The 20,204-nt window shown below is 37.9% G+C and overlaps 1 protein-coding gene across 1 annotated transcript; it reads left to right on the top strand.

The window, feature by feature from the left end:
* The first annotated feature begins 3,587 nt into the window (after positions 1-3,587).
* Positions 3,588-19,963, top strand: LOC102848545 (olfactory receptor 1Q1-like). The gene is made up of 3 exons (XM_006890737.1): positions 3,588-4,130; positions 17,977-17,991; positions 19,595-19,963. The coding sequence occupies exons 1-3, from the start codon at positions 3,588-3,590 to the stop codon at positions 19,961-19,963; spliced, it is 927 nt and encodes a 308-aa protein (XP_006890799.1).
* Positions 19,964-20,204: the final 241 nt, after the last annotated feature.

Genomic DNA, 20,204 nt, shown 5'->3' with positions numbered 1-20,204 from the left:
TGGTGTTCCCAGATGCCTCTGCTGCTCTTAGCAGCAAGCTCTGGGAAATGTGCCAGAAAATGCATGTAGATAACCTCTCTCTTCTACATTTCTAGTCAGTCTGGTTGGCCCAGAACCTGAGAAGACTGAACACTATTTCTCTTTCCTTATAAGTGAAGGTTCCACATCATACGATCTTGTCTACTTTAAACCTAAGAGAAAAATGTTATCTTTTCATCTAGCCCACAATCAAACCTCCACCTTAACATGAAGAAGTAAGGAGCTCTTCTTGGCCCAGCTCAAGACACTGTAAGTCATGCTTCCTTCACAGTCAATTAACAGATACCATTAGAAATTGTTTCAGAAACCTTGGTTTTGGAATCAAAGTGCTGGTATTAGACAGATTGCACAGACCATTCCATTTTTGTTGTGCTCATTCATAGAATAAAGAGATTTCATTAGATGGTTTAACATCTTTTTGTACCTAAAGGGTAAGTGACTAGATAAATTTGATACAGGGGATGATTTTACTGAACTAGGAACTTAACATCCTAGATCTCTGAAATCACATGTTCCTGAAGTTTCCAGTATCTCACAGAGAGACTTGACATATATGTGGAGTGTGTCTGATCAGGTTGGCTAAGGGTTAAATGTGCAAAACCAGAAAATTAGGGGATGGTTTTTTTAGTAGTGTTCTCAGAACATCAGATTTGGATCTTAGACCTACAGGCAGACATGCTGTATTTTTCTTAGTTAATGTCTCCATGAAATTAGCAAGCAGATGCATACAATATGCATAGCATACATTAAAAATTAATATGCAAGAGAGTTTCACAATTTACAAAAGCATACAATGGAACATTATTTTGCTAAAAATATAATTGTTGTTATGTAAAATCAAGTAAAAAATGACTCAGAGCTAATCCTCCTTTTCAGAAGCAGTAAATCACATGAGAAGGAGATTGTCCATCTTTTTCTCACAGAACAGCTGGTGGATTCAAACTGCCTGCCTACACAACTCCTTAGCCTCCTGTCCTCTAGGTCATTACAGCTCCCTCCATTATTATTAAGAGTATACGTATTAGATCTTGTCTAGACGTTGGAATAAATTGAGGTGGCCAACTCCACTAATCACATTACCAAAAGATAGATCCATAAGCCAGATAACAATTTCCTGAGAGAACTGTAATTGTCAAACAGAATGGAGGCTTTAGTTGTCTACGGTGTCTTGTTCCTTTGTAGAAAAATATATGCTAGAGGTTGAACCACTCTAGGGAAAGGGTTTGGTGGCATATAGCAGGGCAATTAGAAAGTTACATTCTTTCCTCTGGCAAATTTCACTTCAAATCCTACTTGCGTGGCCATCAGAAAGCTGCTTCATTCACCTAGATCTCAGTATCTGTGTCTATATAATGAAGATAATATTGTATCTGCTCTCTTTATTGAATCATAATAAGGCTAATGAACTTAAGATCCAATACTATCTAGTTATGAGATCCTGGTTATCTTTGTTTTCTGTTATGATTAAGTGCCATCAAGTCAATTGCAACCCACAGCCACCACATGTGACAGAGTAGAACTCTCTTCCATAGTGTTTTCCTTAATCTCTGTAGAAGCAGAAAGCCAGGTCTTTCTCCTGTAGAGAGGTTGGGTGGGTTGGAACCATTAGTCTTTTTTTTTTTTAAATAATTTTCATGAACATTTACAGAGATTTTGGATTTCCATTCATTCATTGCTGCACTTCTCTCTCCACCCCGAACCATTAGTCTTTTCATTAGTAGCCAAGTGTTTAACCATTTGCACCACCTCTTCTTTGACAGTGTTAAAGACAAACTCAGCAGGTGGTTTCCTCTGCTGGCTCTGCCACGAGAAGAACGGACAATCCCCTCCCAATTGATTAAACTGCTCTGACAACTTGCTGAGAGTCAGCCAAGAGTCAGTTCCGACTTGATGGCACACAACAAAGATACTTTAGTGGTGTAGTTGTAGTAGAGAGTTTTGTGTTAACTCATAGGTCATGCCTCTCTGGTTGTTCTAATCCACCAGCGGCTCCACAGAAGATTCTCTTGTACAAGTTAAAACCTCAGAAACCAAACAGAGGGTCAGTTATGAGTTGCTCCCATCTCAACGGCAGTGAAGTAAGGAGGAAAGACAAATTGGGGTGTGATTTTAGGGGACAAACTAGACATATGAGGCTTTCTATTTGTTATCTGTTGTTGCTGTATACTGTCGAGTCAGAACTGACCCATAGCTGACCTTCCAGAGGGTTTTCAGAGACAATTAATCTAATGGAAGGAGACTGCCTGTCCTTCTCCCGAGGCGCAGCTGGTGGCCTTGAACTGCCTGCCTTCAGGATTGCAGCACAGTTTCTTTTCAGTAGGCCACCAGAGCTTCCGCTTTCTATTTAGGTTTGCAATTTATTAATGAAACAAATTCATTTCAGAGCAAAGTGGTCAGCGCTAAAGCAAACAATCACAACCTTGGATTTTTTTAATTCAAGATACCAGATAATTAGAAACTATCTAGGTGGAGAAATACTCATAAATGAGAAACCTAATATTGTCAGAAAAAAGCATAAGTAATCCTTACTGATTTTAAGAGATAGAGGTAGTACTTTATGCACTTTAGTATAGCTTTTTCTTTGTGAAACCTGGGAACATAAAACAGGGCTCAAATGGAGGAGATGAGAATGAAAAAAAAATGTGCTTTCTAAACTTCGTTTCTTTACTTCACATCAGCTCAAAAGAATTTGTTTTTCAACATTTTTGTCAGAGTTGTCTGTCGGACAACAACTTGTCAGAAGGAGCCCTGCAGTGGTCAAGTGCTTGACTGTTAACCGAAAAGGCAGCTGTTTACACTGTCAGGATGTGTTCTGCTTCCCTGAACGGTACAACCTCGAAAATTCTGAAGAAATTCTACTCTGACCTATAGGGCCAGTAGGAGTTGGAATGGACTCCAGAGACAATGGGTTCAACTTTTCAGAATTGAGTCTCAAAGTCTACATATTTGTTTCAAGGAGGTAGTCAGTTAGATTAATTTACTAAATCACATCCACTACTTTTTAAATTATGAAATTTTGTGTGATTTGAGTGAAATTTTACAAAGCAAATTAGTTTTCCACTCAACATTCATACACATTATGCTTCATGGCATTGATGATAACACTCCTTATAATCTTCATTCTTCCTGCTTCCTCTCTGAGTTTCCCATTTCCATTTGTCCTTCTTTTCTGTTCTGCCTTATGAATTTTATCCTTGAACAAAATTAGTTTTTTACTTTTTTTTGTTTTGTTTTGTTTTTGTTTTAGACTCTTCTAAGAAGTCTGTTCCTATCTGGCATTATTGCTCACTTTATAGGACGATCTATTGTTTGGTTCAAAGTTGAGCCATAGAAGGGCATTCAATTTCATCTGATTCAAACTGTATTTCTTTTTTTTAAACTGTATTTCTTAAAGAGCACAGTTATAATATAAGATTAATCAAAGCAAAAGATTTACAACCATGGAGTTTTTTTAAAAACACAAGGTTCAGATTACTTGCAACAGAGGATGTTTTACTTTTTAAATGACTTATGTTACAATAATGTTTATTTCATACAGAATTTCAAATATGGACAAAAGAAACCAGACCAGTGTCTATGAATTTCTCCTCCTGGGCCTCTCAGAGCATCCAGAGCAGCAGCCTTTCCTGTTTGGACTCTTCCTGGCCATGTATTTGGTCACAATAATGGGAAACTTGTTCATCATTCTGGCCATTGGCTTTGATGTGCACCTCCATACACCTATGTACTTTTTCTTGGCCAACCTCTCTGTTTCTGACATTGGTTTCATTTCTACCACGGTTCCCAAGATGCTAGATAATATTGGTTCAGGAAGTAAACTGATTTCTTATGGTGAGTGCCTGGCACAACTCTATTTCTTTGGCTTATTTGCAGATCTGGACAACTTTCTCCTGGCTGTGATGGCACTTGACCGTTATGTGGCTATCAGCTACCCACTCCATTATGCCACAAGAATGAACTCCCAACGTTGCATTTTATTGGTGGCTGGGTCCTGGGTAGTCACCACATTCCATGCCCTTCTCCATACCTTGCTAGTGACCAGGCTTTCTTTCTGTGGCCCCAGTATTATCCCACACTTTTTCTGTGATCTGGTTCCTCTCCTGGAGCTGGCATGCTCTAGTACTTATGTCAACGACTTGGTGCTCACTCTTGTTGCAGGGACGTTGCTTATTGGACCCTTTGTCTGTATCCTTACATCTTACTTTTGCATTGTCCTGACAATCTTGAAAATTGATTCCCCAAAGGGTAAGCAAAGGGCCTTTTCCAACTGTACTTCACATCTCTCTGTGGTCTCTCTGTTCTATGGGACAGCAATTGGAGTCTATTTATGTCCTCCAACACCCTACTCAGGCGGCAAGGACCGAGTTTTCTCAGTAATGTACACAACAATAACCCCCATGCTGAATCCTTTTATCTACAGCTTGAGGAACAGAGATATGAAGGGAGCATTGGGGAAACTCCTTAGAATAAAAACATTCTAATACTCTCCTCCTGTCCTGATTTCAAGTCTTAAAGAATTGGAAACCAGTCATTCAAAAGCTCTACTACTGTAGCTTTTTTTTTCCACCCTCCACTTGTTTACATTTCAAACTATGAACCAATATATGAGGACAGAGAGAAGATCTCTAAAATCTATTTATTTATTGTAAGGTCGTCAAGGAAGGTCAGAACTCAGTTCAGGCCAAGACAGTTAGTTTATTGAGGAAAAACTGCCAGGCTGGCTCTCAAGCAGAAACCAGTGCCCACTAAAAGTTAGAGTTGTTATTGATGATTGCCTTTGAGCCGAGCACGACTCGTAGTAACTCTATGAACAAAAGGCCTGAAGCACCTCTACAACATTTATCAAAGTTCATAATTTCCAGAAGCATGTTGTTTAGGAAGTGGATGCCACTCCCACTTCTAAAAAGTTAGAGAGGGGTTTTATATTCTCTTACAAGGAACTTGGGGAAAGGGATTCTCACAAATGTTTGTTTACAAGATAGGGAAGTGGCTGGGGTCTCAGATAACTATTTCTGGGAAAGGAGGTAGAGCAGTTTCACATCCTTTACAGAGAAAAAGCACAGCTGCTGCTTCCTGTGATTGGATCTTTTCAGTAGCTGTTCTGGGAGAGGAAGGAAAGGGCTCTGCAGTCCTAATATTTATGAAAGTTCTTGTGCTCTGAATAGTCTTCAAACCTACTCTCCTTGATTTTCTTTTCTGAATATCAGAGGGAAGACTTCCTGAGGAAGACATACATGAAATAAAATTTTAAGTCTAAATATTTGTTTAGTTCAATTTATAAAGAAACTAAAAAAGTTAATTGTAACCCAAAATTGTAAAATTTATTGTGGCTGGTAGAATGAAATAAGAAAACAAAAACCACAGACCCTGACACTTCACACTTGAACAGGCAATGTCCTGTAGAAGAAAAAAAAAAGATGGGATTTAATATAAGTCCTGATTTATAGCATTGGCTTTATCTTTGATGAAGTTTGCTACCTTGGATAATTGTTCAAAATCTCTAGGCTTTTATATTCCCATTTGTAAAACAATTACTTGGATTATGTTATTCTAAGATCTCGCATATACCCTGAGGTCATAATATTTATTATTAAGTGGCAAGAATTCAGTGCTTACAAATCTGAAGTTGCAATTCTACCTCCTTTAGATTTTAGAATTTGAATTTCTTTTCTTTGAGGTTTTGGGTTTTTTGTTGTTGTTGTTGTTATACGTATAAAACAGGAATAGCAACTACATTATAGGATAACTCTAAGTGATAAAAAAATAACTCACTTGTATCATAGTAAGTTCTTATAATAGTTATAAATACTTATTAAATCCAGGCTTGCAGTTCTCTTATTTGTCCTACCCAATCCTAAAGCTTTCCTTCTCTCTATATTGAATGTGTCTGACATCTCTTAGAAACATGAACTATCTGTGGAGAACAAAACATACCCTAACCCTGAATTCTTGGACCTTACAGTTTAATATAGTTTTTGGCACGCTCTAAATTTCATAAAAGTAGGGATTCTGCCCTCTTCTCTGAATGTCTCTCTGAACCCAGAATGCTTTGCTGAATGAATGAATTTAGAATTAATGAACAACTTCTGTTGGGATTATTGCTGTTGCTATGTGCTGTCGAGTCGCTTGTGACTCAGTAACCCTGTGTACAATAGCTCTAAGCCCTACAATATCCTGTGCCAATATTATTGTTTCTGACACATTGACCCTCATTTACCCTGTCACTGAATTAATCCACCTCATTGAGGATTTTCTTCTCTCGTGCTGTCCGTCCACTTCAAAGCCTGATGTCCCTCTCCAAGGACTGATCCCTCCTTGCAACATGCACAAAGCATGTCAGATGAAGCTTCAGAATCCTTGTCTCCAAGGCTCAGCCTGGTTTCACCCTCCTTAGGATGACTTGTTTGTTCTCCTAACAGTCCATGGTATATTCAATACTCTTTCCAGTACTACAGCTCAAAAATATCAATTCTCCTTCTATAATCCCTAGTCGTTGTCCAGCTTTCTGGTGCGTAGCTAGTAATTGTGAAGACTATGGCCTGGATCAGGCACACTTTTTTCTCCGGATTGACATCATTGATCTTCAGCACTCTGGAGTGGTCCTTGATAGCATACTTTCCCAATGTAATTCATCTTTTTAATTTCTGACTGCTGGTACCAAAAGTGCTGATTGTGGAGCCAAACAAACTAAATTTGTTTCATTATCTCAATCTTTTCACCATCTATTATGATGCTGTCAATTGGCCCAGTAGTGAGAATCTTTTTTTTTTTTCTTCATGTTGAGCTTCAATACACATTTAAGGCTACAGTCCTTGATCTTCTGCAGCAAGTACTTCAGGTCCTCCTCAGTCTCAGCAAGCAGCATTGTATTATCTGCATAACACACTGTTGTTGATGAATCTTCCTCCAATCCTGGTGCTACATTCTTCCTCATAGAATCCAGCCTTCCAGATGATCTGTTCTGCATATGGATTGAGAAGGTATGCAGATAGGATGCATCCCTGGCATACCCCTTCCCAGTTTTGAACCATGCAGTGTTTCCGTGATCTGTTCTGATGACTACCTCCTGGTGCAAGCATAAGTTTTGCATAAGCACAATCAAGTGTTCTGGGATTCCCATTCTTCTCAGAATTAGCCACAGTTTGTTGTGATCCACACAGTCAAATGTCTTTGTATGTTCAATGAAACACGGATAGACATTTCTCTGGTACTCTTTGCTTTCAGCCAAGATCCATCTAACATTAGCTATAGTATCCCTAGTACCACGGCTTCTTCTAACCCCAGCCTGCACATCTGGCAGTTCTCTTTTGATGTGCTTTTCCAGTCCAGTACTATAGATTTTCTTTCTTTTTAAATTTTTTATTGTGATTTCAGTGTAAGTTTACAGAGTGAGTTAGTATTCCACTCAATCATTAATACACAGTTGGTTTTAGAACACTGATTACAATACTCACACTGAATTTTTCACTGTTTGTATTACCTTACCCTTCTGTTGCTCTCAATTTCACTTACTTTTCCTATCCTCAAACTCCTATTTTCTGAACTCTAAGCCTGGGCAAGTGTTGCCCTATTATCCTGTATCATTGATTGTCCTAATGTCTGAGAGTCTCCCTGGTACTACTGTTCAGTTTATAAATGTGTCTATTGTTTGAAAATTGTACCACAGGAAATGTTCTATGGAAGCATCATTGTCTCTGGGATTTTCCATTAGATCAGTAAGCCTGGTTTTTATTGTAATTTTGAGTTCTATTTTCCCACTGTATTCAGGAGATCCTTTACTGTGACCTATTTCAGAATCATTACTAGTAGGTCCAGGCACTGTATGGCTTTTCTGGTGATAAGGTTGTTCAAATGGAAGTTGAGGTCCTGAGATTTATTAATCCTACAGACTAATTGTTCCCATTTGCCTTGATTTCCTTCACTCTTCTTTAGCCAAGAATTACCAGCCAGGTGATACAATTAATTCTTGAATGATAATGAATAATTAATTAACTAATGGGAAAAAAAAGAATAAACCAGTGGTTGCACTTCAGATAGATGTTCACAAGCATTTAAGTTCCCATTTGCTACTCAGCAACACAGAGAGCTCTGGATGCTTAGTAGTAAGGAGTTACACTGCCAACCAAAAGGAGAGCTGTTCAAATCCACCAGCTTCTCCATGTGAGAAAGATGGGCAATTTCCTCCTATGCAATTTACAGTCTCTGAAAACCCACGGAGGGTCAGCTAATTACAACTCCATGGTACTAAACAATGACAATTCACCAATATAGGACAAAAAAAGACAACAAATACATAAAGAAATGCTCAGAATCACCAGCAATCCCTTTCTACGAAGCTGGCACTGAAAGTGAAGAAGAAAGCCCCTGCCCCTCCCTAAACTGAAGCCAATGCAAAGGTATTAAAGGCCAAGGCAGTCCTGAAGGACATCCACAGAAAAAAAAAAAGATCCACACGTCACCCACTTCCTGGCAGCCTAAGACGCTGAGACTCCAAAGGCAGTCCAAATACCCCCAGGAGAAACAAGCTTGACCACTATGCCATCATCAAGTTTCCCCTGACCACTGAGTCAGCCATGAAGAAGATAGAAGATAACAAGACACTTGTGCTCATTGTGGATGTCAAGGCCAACAAGCACCAAATTAAATAAGCTGTACAGAAGCTCTATGACATTGATGTGGCCAAGGTCAACACTTTGATGAGGCCTGATGGACAGAAGAAGGCCTATGTTCGACTTGCTCCTGACTGTGATGCTTTGTATGTTGCCAACAAAATTGGGATCAATTAAACTAAGTCCAGCTGGCTAATTCTAAATACAAATTTCTCTCTCTCTCTCACACACACACACATACACATCACTAGCAATCAGGGAGATTAAAATCAAAACAACAATGAGATACAATCTTATCCCAGCAGCAGTAGCAAAAGCAGGGCTGCAAGCAATAAATGTTGGAGAAGATGTGAAGAGATTAGAATTCTCATGCACTGTTGGTGGGACTATAAAATGGTACACCCACTCTAGAAGACAGTTTGGCATTTTCTCAAAAACTGAGTATAGAAATCCCATATGATCCAGCCATACCACTGCTGGAATATATGCCAAGTAAATCAGAGCTGAGTCACAAACAGAGGTATGTACATCTAAGTTCATAGCACTGCTATTCATAGTATCAAGAAAATGGAAGTAACTAAAATATCCATAAACATACAAAAAGATAGAAAAACTGTTATATTCACACAATGGAATACTATGCAGCACTAAAAAACAATGAAGCACTTGTCAAGTATGACACAACATGGGAGGGTCTAGAGAGCACTATATTCAGGGAAATAATTCAGTCACAATAGGACAAATGCTGCAAAAGATCACTACTGTGAAACTAGAGAAGATTTGAATGGGGAGGGGCGAATAGAAATGGACGGAGTAGACAAAGAACACAAGGACCAAATCAAGGGAGGATCAACCTGGAAATAATCAAGAAAAAGACAACATAGCTGTCGCAATTAGCAAATAGGAATAAGATACATATAATCATTTAAAGGGAAAGAGGAGAATGGATGTGGAAGAAGGAAGAGGAAATCACTAGTACAGCAGAGATTAGTGAGGGAGTGGGGGTTGAAGGAATATGTAAGGTGCAGTGGGGACATGAGATGGGAAAACAAAAGTAATAGATCAATAATAATTATATAAAACAGTGCACAGAATTGACTGTATAAAAAAAATGTATGTGAGTGAAAAAAAAGAATATATATGATATATAATACATAAATATATGAATATATATGAATGATTGTACAAAACAGAATGAAGACATCAATAAATAAAAAACAATTTTTAAAAAACATACATGGAAGCTCTGGTGGCCTAGTAGTAAGAAATGGTGCTACAATCCCAAAGGCACGTGATTCAAATACACCAGCTGCTCTGCTGCAGGATGGGCAGTCTCCTCCCGTGCTATTTACTGTCTCTGAAAACCACTGGAGAGTCAGCTATGGTAGATTCTGACTTGATGGCACAAAACAACAACAAATATTTATATCTATAATGCCTTACCCTATAGATATATAGAGATCTCTCTCTCTCATCTATAGAGGTTTCCTGAATCTTTATTTTTGACAGACTGCTTACGTTATGTGGTTGGGCCAGCTCTGAGCTGGTTATGACTTGATAGCAATAACTTTGACTTTTTAAAAGTCATTTGTTGATATATGTGTTGTTTATTACACTCTGATTTTTTTTATTGTACTATATCCAGGAAAACGAATAGATTTGTCCTGGAGAGGGTTAAACTGGGTGGCTCCTTGGAGGCAAGGATTCTGAGGCTCCGTCTAACTTACTTCGGACATGTAGTGAGGAGAGACCGGTCCTTGGAGAGGGACATCATGCTTGGGAGGGTGGAGGGACGGCGCAGGAGAGGAAGGCCCTCTATGAGGTGGATTGATTCAGTGACTGGGATAATTGGGATGGGAGTGTCAGAGACAGTGCGATTGGCACAGGACAGAGCGGAGTTCAGGGCTGTTGTACATAGGGTCGCTATGAGTCGCAGGCGACTCGACGGCACATAACAACAACAACAACATAACATATCCAGGCATCAGTAGACTCGACGGCACATGACAACAACAACAACATATCCAGGCAGAGTATGAATGTCCTTTTGTCACTATTTTGGCAGCATCATGACACTTGGCAACTATCTCCACATGAGTAGAGTAACTAAGGGTGTTTGGGAACAGATGCCTGCTGGGGTTGGAGGGGGAATAATAACAGAGTGGACAGATAATGCCAAATTGGAACAAATGAGGGAAGAATTGTCTGAAAGGAATATGTGATGAGGCATTATATGTATGACAACAATTTGGAACAAGTGGTGCATTGCAAAGTGAACTGGGAGAGGGGGAAGGGAAGAGAAGGCAGTGAAATGTGCAACCGTGAATGAGTGAATTAAAAATCTAACTTTTTCGTAAACTAGAGGACATTATGCTAAGTGAAACAAGCCAGTAACAAAAGGACAAACATTGCATAAGATAACTACTCTTAAATGTTACTGAAAGGTTTACACACAGATAAAACCATTCTTGGATTCTTATTAAGGAGGAGAAAGGAAGGATAAGTGAATAAAAGTTAATAAATGGATAATAGGCACATATCAAATGGGTGAAGCTAAAAACAATAGCCAATATGGGGATGATTAGCACAATATCACTAAAGAAAGAGAAGACACAGAGAAGAATAGAAGAATTAATGGACATCGGAATTACAGGGAGAAATTAGGGAAACTGCAATTATTTGGTGGGTATGAAAACTAATGTTAAAGAACACAATGTGCATAACAGATTGAATGGCAAATATATTTTCTTTTCTAAACTTTCACTCAAATCACGATAAATATTAAGCACATGACATGAATACAGAAATGTGCGTAACGTGGAGGACACCTAAAATTCTGAAGCAAACTTAAAAGATAATGAGGTAGATCAGAAAGCACAAGAGAAAGTTCATGATATATTGTAAAGGGTAAGAAAACAAGCTCTAGAATAAGATTTACAATCATTCCCATTTTTATAGAAAGAAAATAAATTAGATTTATGTAAATAAAGGAGCTCTGGTGGCCTAGTGGCAAGAAGCTGTGCTGCAATTCCGAAGGCACCCAGTTCGAATCCATCAGCTGCTCCACAGGAGAAGGATGGGCTATTTCCTCCCATGTAATTAACTGCCTCTGAAAACCTACAGCAGGTCAGCTGTATGTCAAAGTATGTTAGCAGTTCCAACTAGAAGGTACAAAACAATGACATGTAAATAAAACAACTGAAGGAGTATATATAAAATATTAATAATGTTACCCCAGAAAAAGAATAACAAAGGTAGAAATGGGCTCATTTTTCACTTAAGGTACGTTTTACTGTAATTAAAATAATACATGTATATTACTTTACCAAAATCATATGGGGAATTATATTTCCAAGCAAGGAGACACCCCACACCTACCTTAACTATATCTGAGTTTCTGTTGGACGTTTTTTTTTTGTCCTGAGGCAAATTTCAGAGTGAGGTTAGTAAAACCGTTTTCTAGATCAACCTTCCTATTCTGGGACCAGATTAGCTGCTGAATAGCATTCACTGTTGCTAATATTGGAAACACCTGGACCACACTCCTCAGAGAAGGGAGTGTGTTTGGACAATGACACACTTAGGACTCCATGCTAAAGAGTGGCATGGAATTCATGCAGAAACCAATTTGATAAAACCTCAGTTTCCTTCTGCCTTCCAGATATATCCTACTCTGATACATCAGTGCTGATAAGAAGTACTAATAAAAGTCTGGTAGTTCTATACTTTCACCTGTTTCTGGTGCTTTTTTCTCCTGTACTGGTCAACTTTTCTCGTTTTTTTTTTCTCTAAGAAAACTGCTCAATGCTGCTTTGAAAATAAGACATGACACGTTGTTTGATTGTTTATGGAAATTTCAAGTCCAATGTGTTCCAGTCTAGATGGGGGTCCACAGTGAGGTAAGTACGTACAAAGGACTGCATGTCCACACAGCAGTGTTGGGGTACCTTTGACAATTCCTACACAATCTCTAATCAGGATCTCAAAAATTTCTGTAGAAAGTCCATAATTCTAAGATATTTCTCTCTCACACACAATACCGTGAGTATTATAACATTTGTCTTCAACTTTCCAACTTTCTTCCCTTCCCAATGCCTCTTTCTGTACTGTATATGCAAGCCTTTATGGTCTCTCTCCCCTCCCCTTTTTGAAATTTAGCTCCCAAAAAAGTTTTGAATAATTTACCTGGTCAATATTTCAGGATATTTTGCTGAGAAAAAGGAATGTTGTTGCTGTTGTTGTGTGCTGTCGAGTCGCTTGCGATTCATAGCGACCCTATGTACAACAGCCCTAAAACCTGCTCTGTCCTGTGCCAATTGCTCTGTCTCTGATACACCCATCCCAATTACCCCAGTCACTGAATCAATCCACCTCATAGAGGGTCTTCCCATCCTACGCTGTCCCTCCACCCTCCCAAGCATGATGTCCCTCTCTAAGGACCTGTTCCTCCTTATAACATGTCCAAAGTATGTCAGACAAAGCCCCAGAATCCTTGCCTCCAAGGACTAGCCTGGTTTAACCCTCTCCAGGATGAATCTGTTTGTATTCTTGGCAGTCCATGGTACATTCAATAATCTTCTCCAGCACCACAGCTCAAAGGCATCAATTCTCCTTCTATCCTCCCTAGTCATAGTCCAACTCTCTGATGCATAACAAGTGATTGCAAAGATCATAGCCTGTATCAGATGCACCTTAGTCTCCAGAGAGACACCATTGCTTTTCAATACGGTGGAGAATTCTCTAACAGCAGACTTTCCCATAGCAATATGCGTGTTTTTTTTTATTTCCTGGCCGCTGGTGCCAAGAGTGTTGACTGTGGAGCCAAGCAAACTAAAGTTGTTAACAGTCTCAATCTCTTCACCATCAATCCTGATGCTGCCAATTGGTCCAGTGGTGAGAATCTTTGTCTTCTTGACATTGAGCCTCAATCCATACTGAAGGCTGCAGTCCTTGACCCTCTGCAAGGATAATACCTATAAAAATATTCAGAAATCATCAATACATCTGGGAGTTGTCATGAGGACTTAAAGTTGAAAGCTAAATAAAGCAAGCATTCCCTGGAGGTGTCTGTTCACTGCATCTCATCTCAACAACTGAAAGACTTTCCTTCCTATTTTTAATTAATATAAATAAAAAAGGGGAAGTAAAAAACAGACTTGGTGTGCTAATCTATTGAAAAAACAGATTAATGCCTCTTTTATTGACAAAAAAGACACTGGATAAGAGGTAATTCTGTAACAATGAATGCATGAAAATTCAAAATCTGCAAATGGTCATTAAAACTAGTAAAATAAAAATTTTTTAAAAAGAACAATAAATGATTACATTTTTAAAAGAAAAAAAATTTTTTAAAAACCAAGAGTCACTTTCCAGCCTGGTTCTGGCCCTATTGCCCCCTCAAAGAAGGGTGGTGAGAAGAAGAAAGGCCATTCTGCCATCAACGAAGTGGTGACCAGAGAGTACACCATCAACATTCACAAGCGCATCCGTGGAGTGGGATTTAAGAAGTGTACTCCTTGGGCACTAAAGGAGATCTGGAAATTTGCCATGAAGAGGATGGGAACACCAGATGTTTGCATTGACACCAGGCTTAACAAAGCTGTCTGGGCCAAAGGAATAAGGAATGTCCCATACCGCATCCATGTAGGTTGTCCAGAAAATGTAATGAGGATGAAGATTCCGCAAACAAGCTGTATACCCTGGTTACCTATCTACCTGTCACCACTTTCAAAAATCTACAGATCGTCAATGTGAATGAAAATAGCTCATAAAACTGTAAAAAAAAAACCACCCCAAAACAAAACAAAAAACCAAGAGTCAAGGAAACAAATTGTAAACAGTTAAAAAGATAGGGAACCTACTTTTAAAAAATTATGCATTGGTTTGCATACAAAATTTGAATACATTGTGCATTGTTCATGTACATTGTTTTAAGTATTCCTACATTCACATTGTTTTTCAAACAATAACTCATATAAATTGTGTTTAATAAAATTAATCACCATGGATTGATGCCTACTGTTACCCCATATTTTCAGGTCCCCATTGGATCTTTGAAACAACTCCTTACTGTTTCATAGAACTTTTAAAGGAACTTTCAGATTCATAATCTTTTCTGCTCATTTCAAAATTTTTGTTTTGAAAGCAAATATTATTCTTCTTATTTTCCAGATTTGAAAAAAAAATGCAAAAAATCACTAAGGCCCATGAATACAAAGTGATTTTCCAGAGTTATGATGAAAATTTTCATGGCAGACTTGGGGCAATAATCTAATTCTTCCAAATCACAGACCCATTGCCACACCACACAGTGATATTTCAGATTCACACACTTCATAAAATTCTGCTCTTGTTCCCATTCGAGGATGCTTCTCATATTCTCCTTCCTATAAAGAGTTGATATGCTCTACAAGAGCTCAGTTAGAAGCTAAGAAGAAAACAGGATATCAATGTCCTAAACAGCTCTCCCTTCAGTCATTTCTGAGGCTCTCTCTAGTCTTACAGGCATCTTTGTGCCTGGAACTTTCTTCCTAAGCAGAATACTATTGACTACTAACAATCCAGCAGAAGTAAGAGTCAGTTCATGCTTTCTAAATTACCAACTCACTATACCTGGTCCCTAGCCCTGTAAATAAGAATTGAGAATTTTAATTTGCTAAGTCCAATAGTAATGGCATACTAATGAAGGGAAACCAAGCACAGAAGGAGAATGAAGAATGGGTGTTAAATGAGATGAAGTAGGAAGTATTTAGATATTTATACTTCCTATTAAAAAATGGATTCAGTTACTGGGGTAATCGGGATGGGTGTGCCAGAGGCAGTGCGATTGGCACAGGATAGAGCAGGGTTTAGGGCTGTGGTACATAGGGCCACTATGAGTCACAAACAACTCGACGGTGCATAACAACAACATTAAAAAATTAGTAACTGAAATTTCCTGCCATTGAAAGTGTTCAAGAAGAGGAAGGATGTACATTTTCCTGTGATTTTATAAAATTATATTGAGTTTTAATTGTAAGATTGTATCAAAGCAAAGGTTTTCATTGTTTGCCTATATGACCTTTAATTAAAGCCAATGTTCTTTCTAAAACTTACATAAACAAGCATTCTGAAGAAGTTGAAATAGTTCCACACATATGACATCTGGTGTATTGTGAATATTGGTTTAAAATTGAAACTCATTGTTTTTTAAATGCATGTAGTGGCTTCAAATACCATAGTGATTTGATACTTAGACCATTAATTCTCTTTGTTAAGATTTGAGTGAAAGTTTACAGAACAAATTGGTTTTATATTCAACAATTCCTACAAATTGTCTCCTTGATTATGAACCCCTTCTTGTGACATCACACTTCTCAACCTCTTCCTATATTACAGTTTAAATTAAACTGTATTTCTTATCCCTTCTTGACTTCTGGGAAAATGTCACATTTTTTATCTTGTATGGTTAGCTGTTTGAAGAAGTGTACTCCATCTTGGTATTTCTTTAGTATATTTTGGGTCTCTTTGGCTGGAAGTTGAGTCTTGGGGGGATATCTTAGTTACAGGATTGAAAGGTAGTAACTACAGGCTATTATTGCCTCAGTGGTGGGAAAGTGTTTCAGCAGCCTATCAGGCAAAACAGGCTAGTCTTTTTAACGGATTCAATTTTAAAATGCAAGATAAGGAGCATCTTTTATAGCAATAGGTTTCATATAATGTGTTTCATATAATTTATTAATTTAAAGGTGCATATATAGTCATCTTTCCCTATACAAATTTTAGCCCACTGTGATAATGTTTATGCTCAGAAGTCTTTTACAATCATCCATCATCTCTCTCTGTAACAGCATATAAAATATATCTTCTCTGCAAAGTATAGAAAATATATTTGTAATCCCTTGCAACCATAAGATTTGAAGTATTAATTTTTAGATAATTTATTGTAGTTGTTAATCAGTAAATAATAGACAACAACAAATAGCTGACTGCCACTGAGTTGAAATTGATGTATAGGTGACCCTCCAGCAGTTTTCAGAGTCTGCAAATCACATGAAAAGAAATGGTGCATTTGAACTATGTCCCTTTCAGAGGGCAGTGCAACTCCTTACCCACAGCTGGTTAAAAGAATAGAATTCTTAGATTGAACTTTAATATATTGTTAGTATTAACCTGTTTTGACCTACAAAAATGTCAGTTTCATATGGTTCTACATAATATGTTGCAAATTAAGAAAATAATTATTTAATCTAAATACTAGTTTTATTGGAACGTCATCTAGAGCGGTGGATGGATTTTATTTTTCAATTAGCTCATGCATTTATTAATTATTGCTTGAATGAGCCAAAAATCAGCATCAACTCAATTGTTTTTTAGTTGTTATAGATGTAGCATTTGTTCACATAAATAAGTAGATTAAAAAATTCAAAATGGCAGAAACCACAGTTTCTGTATATTATTAAAATTTTTTCAGTGAAGCAGAGAAAATCAAACCAGATCTCCTTTTTTTTTTTTTGAGAGCAAAGAGTCGAAAACCAATTGATGGGAAATTAATCTGTTACCTGTTTTGATTTTTGAGTCGTTAAAGTAATTCATTATATCGATATTTCCAGTTGTCCCTTGACTTGATACTTTTGAGATTTTTATGTTCTGGGACACTGTATCTAGTAAAATCTAGCATAGATGAAAAAAGTATGCCTTTTGTCTGATAGCTGGGAAACAGGATAATGTGTTAGGGGGTATCTTGACAGGCAGCATGCATTCAGATGAAATAATTATAGGAAAGCGAAAGATTTAAGTTGAGAATATGGAAATTTGGTTTCCTAAAACTATGTATTCTGGGAATTCTTTGAGTACCAAAAGGGATATATATCCCCAAAAGAAAAACTGCTGGGCCAAATAAATTCTGACATCGGTGTTAATACAGAGATTCTTCGGATGTGTAGTCAGACAACAGATCTTAGTTCCATGAAATCTTGATTAAATTTAAGAAGCCATAATAGATAGTAGTCAATAGTAAAGGTCTTAAAGCTGGATAAATATGACATTAAATTAATATTTTTACTCTGTGAATTTAAAGTCTATGACTTGGTTTTCTTACTTTAAAATTTGAAATAATAATCTCATGAGATTATTGAAAGAATTAAATGTTGCAATGCAGAAAAACCTTCAAAAAACCAAAAGTCCTTGTTATTAAGTAAATATTCTAGGAAAGGTTAGCTATGGTGATGATAGTTTTGGTAATTGAAAAACTCAAAGCTTATTACTTCAGAAACACTGCAACAATGCAATAACTAAACAGCCTACACGGATGCTCAAGGTATTTCTATCATAAACATTCTAGGAAAAGTATCCTTTCCTCAGTGTATTACTGCAGCTTAAACTAAGTCCTTAGAGAATTATTTTTCATTTCCCAGTTATAAAAATTATTATTTTCATACATGTTTATAAAATATGTTTTTGTTGTCATGTGGCTCATAGCGACCCTATGTACAAGAGCCCTAAACCCTGCTCTATCCTGTGCCAACTTCACTTTTTCTGACACACCTACTTCCATTACCCCGATCACTGAATCGATGTATCTTGAGAGTCTTCCTGTCTTGTGTTGTCCCTCCACACTCCCAAACATGACATCCTTCTCTAAGAACTGGTTCCTTCTTGAACGTGTCCAAATGTCAGATGAAGTTTCAGAATCCTTGCCTCCAAGGAGCAGCCTGGTTTCACCCTCTCAAAGACAAACCTGTTTGTTCTAGCAGTCCATGGTATATTGAACACTCTTCTCCAGCACCACAGGTCAAAGGCATCAACTCTCTTTCTATCATACCTAGTCACTGTCCAGCTCTCCGATGCATAGCACACAATTGTGAAGACTATAGTCTGGGTCAGGCATACCTTAGTCTCCAGCCTGACATCGTTGCCCTTCAGTACTCAGGAGAGGTCCCTGACAGCAGACTTTCCCAATGCAATTCATCTCTTGATTTCCTGGCTGCTGGTACCAAGCAAGATTGTTAATAATCTCAATCTCTTTGCCATCTAGAATGATGTTGTTAGTTGGCCCAGTGGTGAGATTCTTTGTTTTCTTGATGTTGAGCTTCAATCCAGTGTTTCAGGTCCTCCTCAGTTTGAGCAAGCAGTGTTGTTCATCTGCATAACGCAGATTGTTGGTGAATCTTTCACCAATCCTGATGCCACATGCCTCCTCGTACAACCCAGTATCCCAGGTGATCTGTTCTGCAGACAGATTGAAAAGGTACAGAGACAGAATACATCTCTGGCAGACACCCTTCCTAATTTTGAACCATGCTTTGTCTCTTTGCTCTGTTCTGATGACTGTCTCTTGGATCAAGTATTAGGTTTTCAAAATTATGTGAAGTTCTTGAGACATACAGATTATAAAGGAGAATTCTTCCTGTAGAGTATAAAAAATAAGCACATTTGCAAATATGTTATCACATATGCTACATTACAAGAGTACAGTGCACAGTATAGATTAAGAGCACAAAGGACTTTAACTTCATCTGAATTGAGTTGAATAGGGTTGAACAGAATGGAAGCTATCTTTGGGAAAGTGGTTTTTATTTGATACTCAAAGGAAAAAATAGAAATTCATTATGCTGACAAAGGTGGAAAAGGTATGATTAGTATATGAGACAGAGGGCAATAAATATTATTTGGGATCTTCTATCTAGTGCTATATATGCAGTTTAATAGGATGGTTAGACATGAATTCATTAATGTAACATAGTAAAAGATATGACAAGAGCATTCAAACACATTTTTAAAATATTTTCAATTGATTTTTCATACTGTAGGTTTAGCTGAGCATGAAAGAAAAGATCACTGAAGACGCGACTTCTACAAGCAAGCCAGCTTTATTAAGCTGGGCTCCAGAGGGCCTTGACCCGTTTGCTGGAGAAGAGGACCAAGTGTGAGGGTGCTTTTATACCATAACGGGAGTTATATAGAAGATCTCCTGTTCTAGTACCCACCTCAACACCCTGATGATTCAAACAGAGGGTGTGATTGGTATCAATGGAGCTTTGATCTTCACCATTGCTTCCTACACCTGTATCATCACAGCAGTCCTCCGGATTCCCTCGGCCAATGGCAAGTGGAAAGCTTTTTCTACCTGTGGATCCCACCTCACTGTGGTGGCCATATTTTATGGCACTCTCACATGGGTCTACTTCCGACCTCTTTCCAGCTACTCTGTGGCCCAGGCTCGAATTGTGACTGTCATGTACACAGTGGTGACACCCATGCTGAATCCCTTCATCTATAGCCTGAGGAATGGAGATGTCAAGGTTACCTTTAGTCAATGGGTGAGTAAATTATGAGCTCCTTCTTTCAGGTAAAATCATTATCTTAAGCTTACTCTGGGAATCTAGGAAAACATATTACAGAGTGATTGATGATCACTCAGATATACTAGTGATTACTGATATCTGAAATATCAGTATCACTCAGGTTATAAAGATGCAGGCAAAAATAAATGGATTGACTTATGGAAAAATAAGTCTATTTAAAGGATATTATGTAGCTTAGAAATTGGCAAAAAAATCTAGAAAATAATGTTTT

The sequence above is a fragment of the Elephantulus edwardii genome, unplaced genomic scaffold, assembly GCF_000299155.1.
Source record: "Elephantulus edwardii isolate Elephantulus edwardi_28Jun2011 unplaced genomic scaffold, EleEdw1.0 scaffold00092, whole genome shotgun sequence".
Classification (NCBI taxonomy): domain Eukaryota; kingdom Metazoa; phylum Chordata; class Mammalia; order Macroscelidea; family Macroscelididae; genus Elephantulus; species Elephantulus edwardii.
Note: the sequence above shows the minus strand (reverse complement) of the source record. Positions and strands in the feature narration are given on the sequence as shown.

What these genes read in the sequence shown, in the direction of transcription:
- LOC102848545 (XM_006890737.1), top strand. Translation starts at nt 3,588, where the DNA reads ATGGACAAAAGAAACCAGACCAGTGTCTATGAATTTCTCCTCCTGGGC.